At 36.3% G+C, this 22,007-nt stretch overlaps 1 protein-coding gene across 7 annotated transcripts in view; it reads left to right on the forward strand.

Annotated features, from left to right (window-relative positions):
• Positions 1-22,007, forward strand: part of LOC139982378 (uncharacterized) — a 115,664-nt gene that overhangs the window by 46,588 nt on the left and 47,069 nt on the right. For 4 of the 7 annotated variants that reach the window (XM_071995140.1, XM_071995144.1, XM_071995146.1 and 1 more), the window contains 6 exons: positions 4,859-4,921; positions 6,155-6,269; positions 9,564-9,704; positions 12,265-12,371; positions 14,188-14,223; positions 19,188-19,214. In XM_071995140.1, the coding sequence (XP_071851241.1) occupies positions 4,859-4,921; positions 6,155-6,269; positions 9,564-9,704; positions 12,265-12,371; positions 14,188-14,223; positions 19,188-19,214 (489 nt within the window). The remainder of the gene's footprint in view (positions 1-4,858; positions 4,922-6,154; positions 6,270-9,563; positions 9,705-12,264; positions 12,372-14,187; positions 14,224-19,187; positions 19,215-22,007) is intronic. The other 3 variants (XM_071995141.1, XM_071995142.1, XM_071995143.1) reach the window with 3 other exon arrangements.

A 22,007-nucleotide genomic window follows, 5' to 3' on the forward strand; every position in this document is an offset into this window, starting at 1 on the left:
TGAAAAAGAAAAAAAGGGCATCGTGCCCCACTTTACAGGGGAAAGTGCACCTGTCCAGTTTAATACTAGTTAGTACAGTATGTTTGCTCGGGTTGAAAAAAAAATAAAGGAAAAAAAAACCAAGAAAAGGAAACTCATATCTGCGATAGAGGAGCTCTTTAAAATGTCAGTGAACCTCTCCAATAGTACATAGGATGTGCTAAGCCAAATATCAGCATTTAACCTGTCGGGCCCGTGGGGGGAAAGAAAACCGAGAGCAGCAAACGTTCTGGATTTCACAATTACGTCTGCGATTCTGTAACAGGAAACCTATCTCCCCCTAAAGTCAGCATGCTTGAGATGCCAGTCTTGAATGTTGCCGAAGTGTACAGCTGGCAGTTGCACTACAGTCCTATAGATTGATTTTTATCAAACCGCGTCGAGCACCAGTGTTTTCTCGGTCTTCATCGTCGTTGCTGGTTTGTTTGGTTTAAACCGTCTCATCTGGTGCATGCGAACCCGATCTTAATTGACATTCAAAATTTCTCTCAAACCGTTAAATATTACCAAACAGAACTTTGATAGATTGTTGATGTTGCAAAATGTCGGAGAGTGAATGTTTTTTCCATCTTTCTTGGGGGGGGGCCGTCAGTATCTAATTATGCTGAGAAAAGTACTCACATAAAGTTTAACTGGAAGGTTTAGTTAATATATTATACCCTAGGGAGGATGTGTGGGCTCCCTGGACTCGCTTCACCATGTGAATTGAAGGGTGTTAATTATTTAGGTAATGTGTAAAATTTGAGTAATATTTGTAAAGTTGATATTGAAGTCCAAAAGACAGATACATTAGCTCAAGTTAGGTGACTGTACATAAGTATCTAAATATATAAATGGATACTCATGCAACAGTTAGCATGTACTGTATAGCCCAGTACCCACTGTACTTTACAGTGTACTTAATTAATAACTAGTGTTAACTGTCACTGTGGCAGACACTCACTACTAACAAGCTGTAAATTTGACTAGCATAAATCGTCCTCACGTTTAAAGAGGTATCAAGTGCTTTTGAATTTCAGTTATTAATTACCTTCTTTATACTGTGAAGATATAGAAATATGCTGTCTGTGAAATGGTTGTAGTGCTCCATCGGTCAGAGTGTTGTGGTCAAGTGGTCAAGGCAGTGGACTTGAGAGCTAAGGATTGCTGGTTGGGAGTCCTGGCCAGATCATTACGTGGTGGCCTTGGGCAAGGCACTTTGCCTCCATTGCCTCTCTTCACCCAGGTGTATACATGGGGACCTGTGAGATAAAACTGTTAGTTGGGCGCTGTTTAGCTGGTCAAGGCATATATTGGACTTGCGATCTAAGGTTTGCAGGTTCGCGTCCTGGCCAGATCATTGCGTTGTATCCTTGGGCAAGGCACTTGACCTCCATTGCCTCTCTTCACTCAGGTGTATAAATGGGGACCTGTGAAATAAATTGTCAGTTTGGCGCTGTTTATCTGCTACCATGTGGAGGGATTGTCTCTATGATTGACAGGTCATCGTTGACCAGGGTGATGATTGTGATGCGCCTTGAGCATCGTTATCGGTGGATATGTCTGTGCTCTATTAATCTAATTAGTAATTAGTTAATACTCTATCTGTGGGAGTGGGGAGATCTAGATGGGGGTACTTAACAACATGTGTATTAAAACAGTGTAATACTGTACCATGGGCATGTATACTAAGTACTGTATAGGTAATCCTGGGGATAATCAATTTTGTTTCAAACTTACTTTTAATGAATTGTTGGCTGTTGTTTTATCGTTTTTACTCTTTAATGTGGACTGTAGCCGTGATCTTTTTGACTGCTCACTGCTAAAACAGCTTTCCAGGTTGATAGTGCTATTTCCGATGATCATTTAGAATGCTGAATCCCATTCAGCAGTATAGTTCACTACTCTAGGTAATATACCTGTGTACAATAAAGTTTCTTAAGTAAACATCACAGATATTAGTAATAATAGTCATAATAATAGTAATAATAATAACGAAAATAAACAGGCAGTTATTTCCACAACTCCTTCAGCGACCACGAACGTGCGAGAAGCCTGTAAGGGCTTAAGTGGATTACGACTTTCACATCGAGTGGCTTCTATATCTTTTTTTATTTATTTTGTGTGTTAACCCTTTGAGATTCTTACTTACTATTCAATACACATATTTCTATAATAATTTACAACATGTTGTTTTCATTTTGATTTGTGATATTTTGGATAGATCTTTGTACTCATTTTTATTAATATAATTTGCTTTTTATACTGGTTTTAATAAATGAAAGTTTAATATTCAAAATTTCAAAAGAAGTAAAAAGTGGAAGAATTTTTCCCCCCACTTCTGCAATACATTTTCATGATACATGTACTGTATAATGCTTGACAGAGCTTGAAAAATGATATTGAACATTTTAATATTTGATAAACAGCATGTAGGTAAACAGTGAAGTTGAACTGTCGTACTAGAGCACTTGGGCTGTAAAAGTGAAACCATTTTTTTTTACAAAGCACACATTACAATTTTTTCTTGCAGTCTTCCTGTGAAAGCCTTGCAACCGAGATCTTTCTATAAATTGTACTTTACTTGAGAGCCAATTTGGCTCGCCCCAAGCGAAATACCGAAATTCTCTCCGATTCACGAAGTACACCAAATGTCAGACGGGGTCTTTGTACATATTTACGTACAGTTCAAAAGAGAGACGTGTGTAAATCGATTCATAGAGAACTCAAATTGCCTTGTGGTCACACGGGGGCTCGGTAAATGCCAAAAAAAAACAAAAATGATGTAAGATTAATCTATGTGCAGCCGGTGGAATGTACATATAACATTTTCCAAAAATGTATTACGTGAACATGAGAAATGTGAAATTTTGTAATTCAGATCTAGAGTACATAACACATGTCATTTGTTGTTTTACATCAACGATTTCGCTACAGTAAACGGTGTACGTAGTACAGTCAATTAGTGATCGAGAGGTACATGCTTCCAAACGACCACCGAGAGAGTTTCTTGCATTGCGTTTAGTCAAAGGAGATCGCTTTTTGGACAAACTTTGCCTTTGAGACATTCTTACTTTTAATCCTGCCTTTTATCTCGAGCTTAAATGTCAGCTTTATATTGTAAGATCAAAAAATTGGGTTAAAAAAATTTAAAACAAAGTAGTCAAGAGTTGCATACTGATTGCAAATTCTAAACTGACTACGAGAAATATTCTCGTTTTCCTAAAGTAACTAGAATAGCAACCCGGGGAGGTTCACTGAGTCGGATCTTGAATGATTCTTGTTTTCCACATTTGATGCACATCCTGAAACTTTTCACTCATTGTATCAGAAATGAGCCTTTAAATTTAAAATATATTCAGATTCAAAGATTCTGACATCAGATTCTCCATACAGGCTTGTCTATTAAAAGTGAGTTGTTCATTTCTGTATATTCCACATGTATGTTGCTCCCGAGAAGCAGATTGGACCCCCATCCTCAAATTCTGTCCTCACCATTCGTATAATTTTGACAGTAAAACAATTTTTGGTTAATTTTGTTCAAGATGATACAATAACATACAGTGTTGTCTAAATGCACTGTGTCTAGATATAAGAAAACCTGTTACCTGCTCATGCAGACATAGGGATACTGTAGGAGAGGTGGTATCAAGCCCCCTATATATATATATATACAGACATAGGCGTAGGAGGCAGGGGCGGGAGGGGGGGCGGGAGGGGGGGCTGGAGCCCCCCAACCAAAAATTTTAGTGAAAATTTGGGCAATATGCTGAGAATTTTTCGGGCACGTACTGAAAGAAGAATAATTTGCAATGTGTTTTTCAATGGTTAAACTTATATCATTATTATCATCATTATTGTAACAACTTCCCGAATAATTATAACCAATATGGAAGGGTAATAGCACAGAAAATGATTGTATGTTATTGGCATGTGATGTAATAACCGATGAATGCCTATATGATATGCACATTAACATGTTGAATGTGCGCCGAGCGCGAACAATTTTGGTTATATTTTTCGGGCAAGTCGTTACAGCCCCCAAATCAAATAGGCTCCTACGCCTATGTATACAGAAGTTTCACCTTTTAGTCAGACGAGTTGACTCTCTTCAACGTATTAAATGTTTTGAATTGTGAAATTTGTGGTTCATTTCCCCACAACATACAGTAAACAAGTGCGGTGTTGTGTGGACTGTTTTACATGTCTGTGAATGCTGCAACCATCCCTGTATCACCTACTTCTGATAAGAGATAAGGGTGTAAGAAAGTTACGTCCATGGAACAGTTTTGTTTCAATATATATGTTTTAATATCTATGTTTTTAATAAGGAGAAAAACAAACATGATGGTGACACAGGTGTATGAATTATTAAGCATTCAAAATGAAAGATGTTTACTTTTCTCTTTGTTTGCTGTTTTAGATTACTCCTGCTGACATTTATGAATACTGTACGTTCGATCGATAATCATATCATGTTTCAAATTTTGTTCCATTTGAAGTCATATTAATTGCTTTGTATTTACAACCATTTTTTTTTGGGGGGGGAGGGGTGGGGACCGAAATAGAGAAACAGACGTGAACTTAAAACAACAAAACCAAAAATTGTTATACAGTAGTCGTGGCGATATACTTGTCCATGATCTTGCTCTCGATGCATCTCACACACACACACACATATATTGTCCGTCACTTATAGAAAAGCAGAAGGGGAAAAAAAAAAAAGGAAAGGAGAAGCAAACAAAAGAATTTCATATCAAGGTTAAAAAGCAAGCTGTTTTTTTTCGAGGTTTGCTGTACAGCTGATCACAGACTGTTATCTTTTTCCGTCGCTTTGCAGGTTCTGGCTGAAGATGACTATACGATCTTGGCCACCCTCAGGCATGGCAAGCTCTTTGGTGAGGTATGTTATGACTGTAATAGAAAACAGAGCATCGTCGTGGCGATGAGCATGTCATAATCATATGCAAAGAAGTCGGTGTATTCTCTACATGGCTGGGGGCCCGGGGGGGGAGAGGGGGTTAGGTAATCGAATTTGCATCGGTCGGATGACAGATGACAGCTTTTACACGGAAGCTGGGCCAGGCAGCATCTGAATGCAAATTTAGTCAACCGAGCGCTTACTGTATGTAGGCTACACAATTAACTTACTTCATTTTGAAGAACACCCAGGCACAAAATGTGTGTATATATAGTTTTATCAATGGGTGGATTTGCCTTGGTTCAGATGTGGAAACTATAAACACACCCAGCCACAATGTGTGTATAGACTGTTTATAAATTGGTGGATTTGCCTTGGTTCAGATGTGGAACCAAAGCACAGCCAGATGAAGAAATGACCTTTGGTTTACTTCAAAACTGTACCAAAAAGACAGATATATTTGTCACTCCTTACCCCCATCCCCACCCTACCCCTATCCCACCCACACCCAACAACACTCATGATACAGTAAGATACACAACAGATTCATTGGAGACCGCTTGAATAAACAAAGACACACTGTACTGTATGTGTTCACAGAAAACGACACGCACAGTTTACAATTTTTAAAAATTTTTTTTTTTAATATTGTCATCTTTAATGAGGGTAGTCCTTTTCAGTGCAAAAGCACTGCTTTCCAGAGAAGCCCTTGAATCAGATTGAGATATATTGTGTAATTTGATATATAATGAAAGTATAGGTAATATCTTCAGGCTACATTGTAGGGGATTGTTATGTGAGCATTTGACATCAGATATATATAATTAACTTAAACAAATTATTAATATATAACAAATATAAATCAGTTCTTTGCTAGTCTTACTGAGATGTAAATTTTTTATAGTCCCAATATATTTTAGACGAAATAGCAATCTTTTATCCTTATTTAGAAGTCTAGTAAAACTGAAGGTATTTGCTGGTCTTCAAGCGACTGAACAGAAAAAAAGTTTACAAGATATTTAAGCAAGAGCATACTACTTGAATAATACCGTAATAAGTAATACCAAGATGGAGTTGTTTCTTTTAACTCTCAGTGGCGACTGTAGTGAATGATTATCTCACTGCAGATTCAAGTTTCTGTGAATCCACATTTTTTTTTATCCCCACCCTGGCACTTTGATATCGATGTTGGCCATCTTCTCTCCATCTCGACAGGTCAGCCTCATCTTCAGCATGCCCCGGACGAACGCGATCCAGGCGGCCTCCCACTGCGATCTCATGGTACTGGAGAAGGGGGACTTACAGAAGGTCCTGTTACACTACCCAGAAGGTAAGAATTATTGGCCGAGTTATTATAACCGATTTTGAAAATATTTCAGGGTATTAAAATTTATGGGTCATTATTGGCGGTCTTTTTGATCGTATCATATTTGACTCTCGATAATAACAAACTGAAATAAATAAAAAAAGGTGCAAAGTGACGTCAGAGTTTGAATAATTGCATAATATCATACTTTAATCGGTCTTGGGTATGAAGTACATTTAATACATAAAAAAATGTTATATGTTAAAAATGAAACAAACTTGTTAAAACCCTTAAACCTGAGGTTTGCTGGGGATGACATTAATTGGAGGGGGGGGGTATTTGAAAACATTGTACACTTTCCAAATCGTACTGCGCCTTTAGAGAAGGGAAAAAATTCCGCGCAAAACCTGACCTTAACCGTATCGGTGGACTACATTTCATTACACATCAATCCCATCCTCAAGTCATCGGGTGTAGCGACGCACTCCGTTTGATTCTGAGAATTTCTGTGAGGCCTCGGGAAGAGTATGTGCAGGTTCTGCTTGTCAATGCTTTTGTCAATTGTAATAAACTATATAGATATATATTATGTCGCAGTCTGTTGAACTACTTATGTACTTGTTATTAATATGAATATATCTGTACATAGTTTTCTGAATGCCCCCTCAAAAATATGAGGGTGCGAGTGAGGAACTGCATGGCAGACGCTGGGAAACGACAGTTTTTAGACAGAGAAATAGTACTGAAATACATAATATATATGTACAGTATATATGTAAACAGCATCCAGAAAATGCCAAACACGATGTCCCTACTGGCAACCTGTATTCCCTACCTTACATAACACTTGTATTTACACAAGAGTTAATTTTCAAGGACTTCAAGGGGGGGGGGGGGGGGTCAAGGCTTAAATTGTATTCCAAGTATTTTTCAGTCTGTATTAAAGCTTATATGGAGACAACCATATAACATGACCACAGATGAACAATGCATGGTGGGCATACCATCTCTTTTCTGTTAAACCCATTTTTGTTGTTTAGTACTTTTGTTTAAACTTCCAGTGCTTTTATGAACCAAATGTGCTCTAGTAGTATGTTAAACATTACCAACCAAGCACCTACTCCTGTTGCCTCCATGATTCAATGGAATAGAATTCAGAATTTTGTTTTTGTGTCTGTCAGAGACGTCAATTTGGAAATATGAAAAGGCATAATTTAATCCAGTGACAGCCAACGTAGTGAGCGCCTACCTGTAACTTTCTCAGGGGGGAGGAGTAATATAAAAGAAAAGAAAAACTATGGCATATCAGATATCATTAACTCGCGGAGTAGATCTTTACAATAACTGTGGCCTTGTCGTGTTATCAGTGTGTAATATCTACATGTGTACTTCACCAGATACGAGAACGTAATTGGCTGAATCGTACGACTCATACGCCGTAAAACGAAAAACAAATACAACACAAATTTTTATCTCTTTCTGGGCCCTGGGAACCTCTTTTAACAGATGAGAAACTTTCGGGTGGAAAAAAAAAAAAAATCAAAATTCATTCCAAGAACACAGCTTGATGTCTGCTGTAGGTACCAGAAAGAGCAGCCTCTAGGAGCGAGAAAAATATAATAAAACGAAATTTTAGGACCGGCAAAAAATATTTAGTATACAATGCAGTTCAGGGAAAAAAGAGCTCATAATTTTATATTCTTTGCAGCAGCATGAGCAAACTCTGCCAGGTACTAATTCAAAGGAAAGCATCGACTTGATTATTTTTTTTCCCCTTTCATTATACTGGATATTTAAAGCTTCGGGGAGCACAGTGTTGAAAACTTGAGCATTACAGACATGCTGTCGTGCTTGGGGGGGGGGGGGGGGAAGCAGATCATGCATGGCCTATAACTTGTCTTTTTGGGGCTAACAAAAGTTCCACGCAATGCGATGCGATAGAAAGATCGGCTAAAAGAGGGGCCACTTATCAATGAGAGTGGCTCCTGGTTTGGTACACCTTAGAATTATACCCTCGATGTGTTCATAGGTCACTAAGATGAACATGTGTTTGCTAAATATATATTAACTCTTTGGTCTACTAAATGATAAATTGCTAAAAAAAAAATTGCTATATTTGCTAAAATCTACTAATGATCTACTAAATTCTACTAAAAAAATCTACTACAAATTCTATTAAATATCTACTAAATTGCTAAAGCGCACTAAACGCTAAATTGCTAAAAACAAAAATTGCTAAAAAAAAAGAAGCTAAATTGATGTGAATACCACAGAACCATAGATCTGTGCTGTTTCCTCCTAATTTACATGGATTTTTGTAATCTTACATTTTAAAAAATAGAAGAAATAATAGATGTTACATCACACACATAATATGAGGGGTTTAACAGAACTGGGAAAGGCAACATCTTAAATTACAATGCTCATAATAATTCAATGAATGTTTAATACTTCCAACCCCACCATTACAAATTTGGAACACTGCTTCAGGAATGCATATATACTGTACATAGTGTGTTTATGAAGCAGTCCATGGATCCAGGAGATTAAGATCCTTATCCAGTATGTAGCCATCTTCAAATCAAGTCGTATCCGTAATGCGATCCGTCCGTAGCTTGTAAACTTTAACGTACGCTGTAATCTCCCAGACGTGATTGGACGGTCGAAGACCATATAAATGTTGAAAAGCTCTGCTTAAGTGTGTATGTTCCTTCAAGCCGACAATGTCAGATCTCAAAGTCAGCTGCATCGATCTTTAATAGGCTGACATTCCTCACCAGGTGACATAAGGAAGAAGAGATGTATTCTAACTACAGTATCCTGAGCTAGAAGTGCAGGTACACTCAGTTGTATCGATGTTAAAGTCTTTTACTAGCAGGCTTTGTTTTTCTTTTCATGTTAGGTCAAACAATGTGACATTTTAACCATAGAAAATAGGCGAATATGTTAATAAAAGATTGTAATGGTTAACAATTTTACCCTACACATTGATTACCATTGAGTGCCATATTCTGTGTGGAATCTACTGTTTCAAAAAGTACTTCCCCGACAAAAATTCAATTCCTGCAGAGGAACTCGTAAACAATATAAAACCGGTGGGCGGTACATCGAAATTCTAATTAAGTACAATCAAGTGCTTTTTTTTCTTCTCTACAAAATGTGACATTAAAAATCATCCCTGTCCATGTTCATTTAATTGTGAAATGTATGCACTGGAAAAATGTAAAACAGGGAATATAGAGTGTGCAAATTGTGTTTAGCAGTGTTTGTAGGCTCTAACCTTTATCTTGATGGTTCATGTTTTTTTTTTTTGGACAGTTGCCAAGAAGTTACAGAGGATTGCCGAGATGCGTTGCGATGCCGTCGGCCACTTAGAAGAGAGGGTACGGGCAGGAGAGGGCATCATTCCCGCCTGCCGTAGTCTGAGGAGATCCACCTCACCTGGGATGAAGTCACTGCGTGAGTATATCCTTAGCACCTGTCTTTTGTTGTTTTTGTTCTTTGTTTTTTGAAGGCACTGTATGGGGTATTGTGTTTTCTCTATTAAAGGTACTAATGAGTGCATTTTATATGGGGAACCCTTTAGTCGATGTTGTGTTTATTTCTTAATACTCACTCACATTGAAGGGCATTGCCTGAGTGTGAAAACGAGTATCCTTCAAGACTTTGTTTTGAAGGCATACTGTATATGTGTTATACTTACTTTAAAGGCATCAGGTGGGTATGATTCATACAAGGTTATCGCCTTTTTTGAAGGAAATCCATATATGGTCAAGTGTATCCTTATTACTCGTTTTTGAAGACACTGTGTGAGTATCCTAAATACAATGTTAAGTGGGTACCCTTAATGTACTCATTTTGAGGGCACTGCTTGAGTATGAATATAGTACACACATCCCCTTTAATAAGACTTGTCCTGAAGGCTCCTCATAGGTGTTGTACTCCTCACTTTGAAGGTGAGTATTATGTATTACGAGGTACTACTTTCTTTTGAAGGCACATGCATGACTATGTACCCTCATTATTTTTTGAAGGCAATGTGTGAATAATAAGTATGAATACACGTAATGAATTAATACCCTTTAATATACTTGTTTCAATTCACTGTGTGGGTATTGCTAAATAATGTGCTTGTTCTGAAGGCACTCCCACGCATCAACATATCCTTTATGCTTAGCTTAAAGGGGAAAGTATAGAAAAGTTTCAAGAGAAATTCTTGAGAATCCTGAGATAATTATACATCTGGTTAATAAATTTTTGATTTATGGGTGAATAAATTTTCTTGATATATTGTTAGTATAAGAACATAGAATTGAAGTAAATGTGGTTGCCAAGTCTAAAAACTAAAAGAAAGAAAAAACCCCCTTATATTTCAGTCATATAGATATACTGTAATTGTATTGAGGACGCAATGACATTATTGAATGTGAGTTCTGTGCCTAGAAATACTGAGTGAACAAAGGCGGTGGCATTCGAAGCAATAAATCTTAGCAATCGGGAGGTTCCGTGTTCGATACCCGGCCGTGTCATACTGTAGTAAGGTGGGTTTTTCATCCAAGAGCAATCTAGGGTTTTCCCCAATCCGAACTGACTATCTAAATTGAAGAGATTCCAAATTTGAGTTAAAATGTTGAATTGGAAGCCACCCAGCATGAAAGTTGTAATCCATAAGCCCTTGCTGGCTTGTCCCACGTTCATGCATTGGGATATATTGTAAATGTTCAAGTTTTTGGACGCTATTCGATACAAAAATTCCATTTAACGATCTAGTCTGTCAGCGTTACCAGTCAAGCAAATGATTTGTCAAGCTAAAGTAATTCCCAAATGGGAGTCATTTACCGTAGGACTTGCTGTAATGTTGACCTGAATTCTCTGTACTAAAATGGGGGGTGGATTGGGGGGGGTGGATGGGGGAATGATGCACAACATGTCTTAGTTGGAACATAATCATATCTCCCCTACTTCTCAGAAAGTAATTATGGTAAAATGGCTGAATCATTTAGTGAATAACTGCTTTGCATGGGAAGGATAATTATTTTTCCAGCAATTAGTGAGTGGCCTCATAGTAACCCATTCTTTCCTGGGAAGAAAGTGATAATATAGTGGAATATATCGTCATGATGTAATGTTCGAACTAACATGTATACATGTGAAGGACATATATCTGGATTCCTTAATTTGATGTGAGAACACCAGCTATTGTAACAACACCGCCATCATGTACAAAGTCATCAATCCGTGTATATATATCGATATCGTTAGCCTGCACGGACGTAGAGCCCGGTAGGCAGTCTACCAGTAAATTTGTTCGATCCGTGGATAATTTTGGCAGTCTTCTACATTTTCTTTTTCGCTTCACTCGAACATGACGACGGAACATCAATTCTTATTCATGTATTTTCTCTCGCTGTGCACATGGCTGGCTGCATGCCTGTCTGGTAGAGTTCACATTCACACTCTCCGGACGTCAGTCATCGCCTTGAAACGGCTCGTAATTAAGAGCGTAGAGGTCTGTGGGGAAGAAAATGGACTCTTTGGATATGCTGCACATGACATTTTTTTTTTTTAGCTTTTGTGTAATATTCTTCAAATAAATTGACTAGACAATTGTGATACAAAAGTGTCACTTGAAAAGTTTCTCATGCAATTTAATGGTACTGGTCTACATTTTAGACACCAAATTTAAGAATAATTTAGTGCCAGAATTAGGAATTATGGATAAGATTACTAATATTGACATTTTGCAATATATACATATATATATATATATATATATATATATATATATACATATATACATATATATATATATGTATATATATATGTATATATATATACATGTATTCAGTCAGTCAGTGTGGTAAAATCTCTGGCGAAAAAAAATAATCGATCACCAACATGTCACTATGAAATGTGTCGTAGATTTGCTCTCGGGTACCAGATATAAACAAACGGTAGTGTGTGTAAAGCAGTAATCAGTTATGCATACATATACAATTGCCTGGCATTGTTCTTCCAGCCCTCGTCAGCGCCTCGTCAATCCAGAAGATAAAAGCCATGGACACATTCGACATAGAAGAAGCCGAACGAGAGTGGGTGACGGTGCACAGGGGATCTGTCGTTATGGTAATTTTTGATGTTACATTCCCCTCTCCCCCCTCCCCCCCTCTTCACTTTGAGATCGAATATGAAATATTGCGGTAACTACAGTGGGACGAACCATCGTGTATCATGTTTGGCATAATTTTACGCAGATTTCTTTTCTTCATGCTCGATCGATTTATTCCCACGACAGCTACATTTAGACCAGCGGGGTGGGAGGGGGGGGGGTAGGCGTAGCATCTATCTGTCTCGCAAATAATGTTCAATAATTCAACAATCTAAAAGATAAATAATATTTTTGCTGACCTGTGAGCAGTCAATTTTGAATAGAGAGGGTCGTCTTCACGATTTACCTTTTGGTGTGAAACTTTAGACGCCTCTAGGTTTCTTGCTCCCTCCACTTGATAGATTTTTGTTCGTCACCCGTGTACCGACTCTGAAATATCGTCACGACTCACCTCTTTCTCTCTGAGACGAAGTCAGGGTATAGGACGGTAAAGTCGAGTAATGTAAACTCCTCTTGATGTAATTGTCACGTCCTGGGCTCTCCGAGCGAACAGAAGGAAAGACGAGAAACTGGCGTGAAAATTAAGGAAAATTTTAAGGCGAAGTTAATAGAAAGGCAACAATTGGGCATTTTTTTGAAATTTTGCTTCAATGGAACTGAAAATTGGTGCTCAGCTAAGGACGGTTTAGTCCTTTGCTCTATCATGTGGTACAATCCAGTGCTCACCAACATGGACGAATTGTATTTCTGATGTCTATTTTTGTATCTTCCCCCATCCCCATTCCCCACCCCCCCCCACCCCAAAAAATTGCTTCATTGAATATTAGTTGATTCTTCTAATAAGATAAGGACTAAACCCATGTAGGCTGGGTTTTAAATGAATTCCAATTTACCTTTTTTTTTTCTTCTTCTTCTTGTGAAATTGTACATTTTTGTCTGATTTCCCAACATCCAACTTAGCATAATTTAAGATAAATTATTCCCCGGTGAAATTTCTTGTTTCACTATCAGTTGAATTCGTGCTGTGCTGTGACAGCTCTGTGAATCAAGCAAGACTGATCCAGTCTTTTTAATTATACTAACAACTCACCTTTTGCAGGTTCTAGGCTTGGCAAAACACTTTTTTTAGTGTTGATAGCATTTTTCCTGATAATAATTTGCTTAATTATCTTCATAAAAGTAAAGCTTGCAGAACACCTTTCTGTTCCCTCTCACAAGCTGAATTCCTAATCCGTTTACTAAAACTGATGAACGTAAAATATTTTGGTAATCTATTTGTTCGTTAGTTCTATCAATCTATCAATTTTGTGGTTTGCAATTAAGATTTTTTGAAGTATTTTTTTATTTCCATTTTGGAAATTGGTTCCATACATAGCTGTAAAATATTCAATGTAAAATAAGAGATCAGTAAGTTTTGAAAGATATATGTATGCACCAAATCTTTTTGACAACTGCAAAATTTTGTCTTATTGCATCATCGACTATCAGGATATTATGCATATTTAAATGGCTTGTTTTTATCCCCCCCCCACCCACTCAACCCCTCACCACTCAACCCTGTCCCGTTCCAAAAAAAAGATAAAAGAAAGATATGGGTTTTGCTTGTCTACTGTGCAGTGTCAATTCTTTTTAATTAATTTTTTGGCTAAATTAACCTGTTTTGTTTTGATGCTCACAGCATAACATGATCGGAATTCCCACTTGCTATCATGTGATGTTTGTCCGTCCGAAAGTTTAACAACTTCTTGATTTCTCCTGCTTAATTTTGTTTTTGTTTTTATTTCTGTTCTCTGTCTCCATTTTTTTTTTCCCTCTTGTTTCCGCCACGTCAAGCAACCCGATGTTTCGGTCGAGCAGCCTAATGCTTCGGTCAGTTTTCTAATTATTCGAAGATAGATCGATATAGTTTTTTTGGGGATGAACCTGCATCTTGGTTTGGCATTTGGAATTCTATTTGATCTTCTCTCCAATTGATATCCACCCTTTCATCATCTTTGCATGTTCCAGAATCATGTAACCAAAAAATTTGAATCTCAGATATGGTATTTTTTATTTTTTATTATTCTCTTTCATTCCATCTTTTCATTGATAAAACACTAACCAAAATGCATGTACATAGAAGTAGCTGATGTTTATTTTATTTTATTTTTTTACCATCTGGTTGCAGTGTCTTGAACGATAGAGAAAAAGTTGTTATACCCGAGGGTTGTACAGCTAATTAATAGACAAAGCGTCGAGTGGACGAGGTTATCGAGTGTGACTTCTTTGAGAGAGAGAGAGAGCTTGTAACCATCCCTATTAATATGTATATTTGTTGTCATGCGATAAAATCTTACAGTTTGATCGACCAATGATGACGGAGAAAGACAGTCCGCAAACCGGGTCGCTAGCTGTAAAATGGGTATTAACGAAAACCGGGGGGTCGGGTCCAAATGGCTTGAAAATTCTGGTTTGAATTTTCGTATCTGTAGGTATTAATGGCATTGCTTCCTATGGATGTTTTGGTTTGCTGTGGCTTTGTGATATATTTCCCGTCCGGATCAAGTTTGCACTCGTTTTCTTCATAAAAACTTACCCCTCACTAACATCAAGGGTTTATTTATTGTCTGATATTTAAAGAGCTTTCATTTTTATTTATTTTTTTTTTGAAGATTTTTTTAAAATATTTTTTTATAATTTTTTTTTTAGCTATTAGCAATAATGGAGAATTTGAAAAAAAAAATTTAGTTATGTTGGTCTTATTTGTGAAATTAGCTGTGGGACATCTTATTACCATTTCATGCAATTTTAATACTCCAAATTAGCCTTCTGTGATCTTGACCCCATCCTTCATCTCTGTGTTGTGCTGGGTCTGTGCTCTAGTAATTTCCAAGTTGTTGTTTAAAGAGCTGTTGTTTTAACTTGTTTCTGTTTGTGATGCTAGTTTGATGATATTTGCTCCAAGTATCCCAATAATGGTCAAATGTAGTTTAATAACTAGCCTATTAAGCAAGTCGCATTTCAAGTGAGAAAGGTTTAAACAATTTTTTTTTTTTTTTAAATTTGTCCATTTTTCCGGAAATAATATCATGTGGTTGTATAGAATGCCTTCTGTACTTAGTTGAAAAATTGGTTTGGGTTACAAAAAATCTTGAGAAATGAGTAAGGTTGTTTTTGACTTGCTCATATTAATTTGATAATTCCATTGCCAAAGGTGAAAAAAAAAACCAAAAAACTTCTTTTTTTTAAAAATGCATTTTCTGCCAAAGAAATCTCTAAGAATAAAACAAATTAGTTTTTTGCAAGTTTAGTCCTGATTCTATATTTAGAAGAGTGACTTTTCTTTATTAAAAGGATTTAAAAGAAAACGCAAAAAAAAAACCCCAGATATATTATGATTGAATTGATATTAAATGACAAGTCTGCATTACCGGCTCATTTGGAGCAATGTATAGTATGTGGATGTATACTATAGTGACAGGGAAGTGATAGCAAAGGCAGGCTTGACCGACCGATGTCCCAGCCATGTCACAGCTATCTGGCGTCACATCGTATGCTCTGCCTTAAATTATGAGGGTACTTATTATGCATTAGAGATTAAAGTACTACCTATCCTTGAATTCAAACCTCTCTTATCAGCAGTCTGTGTACAATTAAATTGAAATAAACATAAAATAAAACTGTTAGCAAACTGCTTATCGAACTAGAACCCCTTTGTAAGAGAATGTGTAAAAGTAAGTTGGCCTGAGGTTTCGATCCTAGCAGGATCTTCTTCAGAGGCTAAATGACAAGTAACAGTAACAGAAGGGACAAAAACACACACAGAATACAGACAGGTTAATGAGCACGGTGAACACAAAGAGATAGATGTAAGGGGATGAGTGGACAAGGGATGGAGAGAAGAAAGTAAATTGCACATATTGGAATTAACTTGTAGAGGAATTTATTTAGGAGCAGGTATTACTGTAGCATTTATTAACAATAATAATAAGAATAATAATGATAATGATAAGAATAGTTAGTCTCAAAGTGCAGAATCCAGCAAAAGTTGCTCAATGTAGTTTACAGGTGATGACAAAATTAAGAGATAGAGAAAAGAGAAACGTCTAATAACAACGTGAGAAACGATGAATTAATCCGAAAGCTAATTACTCTATATTCATATATTCATATGCATATTTATTATTTATAAAATTATTAATAGCTTCATATTTATCGAAAGCTATCTGGCAAACTACTGTATACATTGGGTTGAATTTTGACTTTCTAAAGTAAGCCACTCAGCCAGCGGTACAGTACGTCGGTGTGTTTATACATGTTACGGTGAACGGAGGTGTGATATTGCTTTTAGTGTACTTGCAGTTATAGACATAATTTAGATATGAAGATTGGATATTTTTATTTTTTTAAATATATTTTAATGAGCTTACAGTCTGTGGATCGAGTGAGAGCAGACTCATATTATACCCACTGCTATCCCTAACCCTGTTTTTGAACCTTGAAATGGCACTGGCATGCAATTAACATGTATATACTCAAACATGAATATCGACTTGAGGTTAAAATAATTTGCTATAAACTTTCATGGCACAGTCAAAAGTTGTTTTTCTTTTATTCAAACTTTGAATGAAATGTACAATATTGTTTTACCAATATCGTAAATAAACAATATTTCTTAAATAACGACCATAATTGTGAAAATTAAAGTCACCGATAAACAAAGTATATTAAATAAATACAAATTTTGCAACATATGATAAAACATTCCCACGTAGCAGATAATAAAACTATAACTGCAATTGGGATAGATAAATAGTGACCCCTAAAAACCTAAACATCAAAAAGAGAAGAATAACTAGAGAATGTTGCATAAAAGTTATTGTAAGAAATGGGCTAGCGATTTTAGCACTTATGAAGATATCTTTCCAACTGTAGCAATAATTTAAACTTATTGAAAAATTCAGTAGTTAAGCATGTTTGCTTAATTTGTATAAATTCAAGGCAAAATGCCAATGAGAATTTCACTTGGCAAGTATACTCTTTTTTTTGTAATGCACCAGCATCTTTTAGCAAGTGGGCTACAATTTTGAAAAGGTAGGCATGGATATTTAAAAAATAATAGCACTTGCATGTAATCTGAACATTGGTATGTAATAATACAAGTCCTTTTTCCAAATTAATCATTTCCTGTGAGTGCATTATGTATGCATACATTTTTTCAATGTTTAAGCTGAATTTGCAATATTACTATTAATTTTTTTTAAGTTGACAATATATATATTTATTTTCTGACATTTTTTAATATTGTTTTTAAACTCCATGGAATACACTATTACATTACATTCCTCACAACAAGCTTACTATTGCCACAACAAGTTCCTGATGTTGCGCCCAAAATTGTGGTATCAAATTCAAATCTTTTTCAGAACCTCAGCACTTATACTTGAAGAAATATGATAATGCACATATACTGTATAGTTTTCAGCCATCATGGGCAACTAATTGTTAATTAAGTTGTTTTGAAATTGAAGCTGTTTGTATCGAGTCTGAAAGATGACCGTGGCGAAGACCGAGTTAATGTCAAACACTCAATTAGAGGTTTAAAAATTTATAGACATTATTCATAGCCTGACTATATCAAAGGCAAAATGGCTCTAATGTTCTTTTCCCCCTAAATGCTATTCCACCCTGCTTGTAAAGAATTCTCCAGGTCTTTTTACAGGAATAGAATATTGTTTCCCCTTCGAACTGCATTTTCCATGTGAAGGAGAGTTACCGGTTTTTAAACTGTTTGTCGATAACCTAGGCTGAATGTAATTGTATTACAGTCTGACTAAGGTTTTAACTTATATGGAATGGTTGCCTGTCCTTCAAGCAGAGTTCATTAATCTTACTAGTTTTGGATGGGGGAGGGGGAGGGGGAGTGAAGGGGACAGTGGATGTCTTCAATGATTGGTGAATCCCTCAATGTCAACCTTGGACCTGCAGTATAACTTCCTGCTTTGAAGTTTCCTGTATCAATTTATGTGTCTAGGGGACATATGAGGGTTGCAATTCCATTACCCATGTCAAAAAGCTTTGAGCTGTTTTATTTTTCATTTTTTTATTTTGGTGGGGGTTGGGTTGGGGGGGGGGTAGGTTGGGGTAGATTTTCTGTTGGTTACTTTCCTTTATATTTAGTATTTAGTCTCCTTTCTATTAGAATATTTGCATGTCATAAAAATTAACTACCTTAGAAAATGACCTTCCATCTAGGTTTGCTAACATTATAACTAATAATGAGCTCATTCCAGACACTGAAGAGTTAAAGACATGCAGTATAGTGACTGCCGAGTTCCGATCGAGTCTGCACGTTGAATATTTCAACAGAACTGAAATTTGACAATGTGACTTTGTACTATCACAAAAAAATAAGCAATTTATTGCTTATTAAATGTTGGTATTTATGTGGATAATCCAAATTTCATTAACGAAAGGCATATTGTTTTCTGTCTTCACGCCTGAAATATAAACTACGCTTACTGTTTTTATGACAAAACACAATTAATAAAAAAATGCTGTTGAATATTAAATATTAACATTTTTTTTTTATAATTTCTTTTTTATGGAAAAATATCTGGGTTGAGCTCGTTGAGATAATAGCTTGATTCGTAGAAAAAATTCTTGAAAATCGTCTAGTCATTAATAATATGAGCATAATTTACTCTGTAGACAAATCTGTATGCATTCTTCATCACCTCATCTGGTTTTTTTTTCTATCTCTGGTATAGTGGTAGTATATCGAGTATGGTAGATTTAATTTTAATATTCTCTTGTTTTTTTTACACTTCCATTCATTTTTGCCATCTCCTTAGCACGGTCCGGCCCGAAGGCATCCATCGGTAAGGTGTTTCTTTAACTCATCGGCTTCCCGCATTAACCTCCCTCACTCAAGTCTACCTCCTCTTGTCTTCCTCTGTCACCTCTCCATACCCTCACATGCACCTTTATTTCCTTCCTCTCATTTCCATCCTCATCTATACTTGTAAGCAAATGCTTGGAAAAGGACGACTTTTGGAGAAAAAAAAATTTAATCTTGTGTTTTTTTTTTTTTTTGTACGTTGTAGTCTGACAAAACAAGCAGAGAACAGGACAATACTGTATGTAGTGGAATGTCCTCTGGTTGATAAATACATAATTATATATATATATATATATATATATATATATATATATGTGTGTATGTATATATATATATATATATATTGCTCTTCTCTATAAAATAGTTTCAATTCCTGCTACTCCTTGTCACTTCCGGTGATCATGCACTGAAGATGAGCTAGTTTTGCTCGAAATCTCTGCAAAAACCAAACATTGGCTGTTTTACTTCCAATCACTTACCTAATTTAATTATTGTATCTCACTCGAGATCCAGCCTTTCTCTAAATGCAGCATAGTTGTTTAACAGTTTTCGCGTTATTCCTACCAAAATATGTTCAACTTATAATTAAAAATATGATATTACAAAAATGTTCAGAATAAGTCCATTCAAAGTCGATTGTGGATGCTGTTGCTGCCTCCTAGGTCCGCACAGGTCTGTCGTCAATGTTGAGCCTTTCTCGTTTAGATATCTAATAATTCCACAAGAGCATGTTTGTTTTCAGCTAAAATTCATACATATTAAAACAACAGGGCACTCGTAGATGACATCCAACACCCAGTTTGTCCTTGAGAACTTGCTAACGGAATGTAAAGATGTAATTCGAGGCCGTAACGAGTCTTACGTTTTAGATTCCCATCGATTTCTTGCCAATTCCTCTCCCAGAAGCTGACTGAAATGGTCTCTTTTTTTGCTAGGTTAGGTAGTCCAGCCACTTTCTTTGATGGTACGTGGGCCATGCGTCAAGTTTAAAGGGTCTTTCAAATCTCAAAAAATTTTTTTTTTATAGAAGTACAATCTTACCTCATGCAATCAGTGGTTATTAAAGCTGCCTATACTATAAATACAATAATTTGGGTATATATTGTCATCCTTTTATCTCAAGTTCCGGCAGAAATGGTATTCCTTTCAGAAAAAACATAACTCTGCTATAATCTAAAACAGTACTGTTTTAATTGGTCCTCTCCTGCTGTGCGCACACAGTACATCATGTTCCATTGCTGTGATGTATGTTGAAGAAAATATTGCTTGATTTCATAACTGTTCTCCATCTGCTTTTTTCGTTTTATCCATGTATTAATATTTGATGAGTAGGTTAATATAGAAATGTCCTGCATTGGTCTCTCCCCAAAAATGGGGGGATTAAAAGGAAGTGTTTTTCTTAACCTTGAAAACTCAAGAAATGATTGATCAAAATTGAGGTGTTGATGTTTATTATCTTTTGCTATAGTTTTACTGTGTGATTGAGACATTTTATATTACAAAAATGAAATCGAACAGAAAAACGAAGAAGAAGAAGTCAAAACAAAAGTTCAAACAAATTTGAATAAATGTAGTTGTACAGTATGTTCTCCCTACAAGACTTGACATCAATTAACTCTTGCAAGCTAGAATGTCCCTAGTGCATGAAAAATCAAAGAAACCAGCGCTTTAGGGATGGAGGGGTAGGGGGTCCGGACCCAATGATTTTTATTTTGACCTTCTTTCCTCCTCCATGTCATATTTAAATGTGCTTGCGTCGTCAGTGTAAACCATGCGTGCATGACATTTCCATGTTTACAGATCTAACTGTAACGTGTACTGAGGATGATATTATACACGTACAGTACCGTTGTAATCCTTGCTGTGTGTTTGTCTTTCTTTGTGTTAATTAACACAGACTATGTATGTTACCATTTACGTATGTATATATATATATACATATATATCTATATATATATATATTTAGATATATATGTATATATATATATATATAGCTATGGACGCTGATTGTATGTCCAGAGGTTCGAAACCGGTAAGGAAGGTCGTAATTCCACTGTAGGTGTTTGTCACCTGTATCGAACAATACTAGTTCTGTTCTGGTGACATATTTGCCTTACTCTTAGAGATCAAACATGGTGCTAACTAACTAGAAATCATTTATAGTTCATAAAGCCGGATCCCGAAAGAGATATACTTTGTTAACGAAATGGAGGTAAACGACAAATGCAGATGAATATATGTATATAATTGAAATTGTAGTGACTTGGAAAATCCAGAACAGTGAAAAAGCTCACAGCCTCCACCGTGATTCGAACCAGGGCCTCCCGCTTTATATGCAGACACCCTAACCGTACGCTTTCCAATATATTGTGCTCAAAGCTAATTTTGAATAAAAAGGTTAAAAAAAAAAAAAGGCAAGGTTATAAATTGTATGAACTGCATTATCTCCAACCAGCAACCAAAGCTCGCAAACAACCCTTCTTTAACTTCAGATGGGTTTATTTAAAGCAAAGAGTGAGTGAGATCTCTATCTAGTAGTAGTGAAAGGAGGCTGACGACAGGTCGCGGGCTCACGTCCTCAAATCCTGTAGGATTCGCGAAACTGATTATTATCTGAACCGCGCGATGCATGGTCGTCGGCATCGTCGCAAAGTTGGAATCACGGTTACTTGAATGATATCATTTCCGATCATCTTCTCGGCGTATTTTAAGATTGTTCCCAAAGTGGAGGAACTATATTTAAGCCAAAGAAAGTAGGATAAACAAATAGGTC

This window comes from Apostichopus japonicus, chromosome 16 (assembly GCF_037975245.1).
Source record: "Apostichopus japonicus isolate 1M-3 chromosome 16, ASM3797524v1, whole genome shotgun sequence".
Taxonomy (NCBI): domain Eukaryota; kingdom Metazoa; phylum Echinodermata; class Holothuroidea; order Aspidochirotida; family Stichopodidae; genus Apostichopus; species Apostichopus japonicus.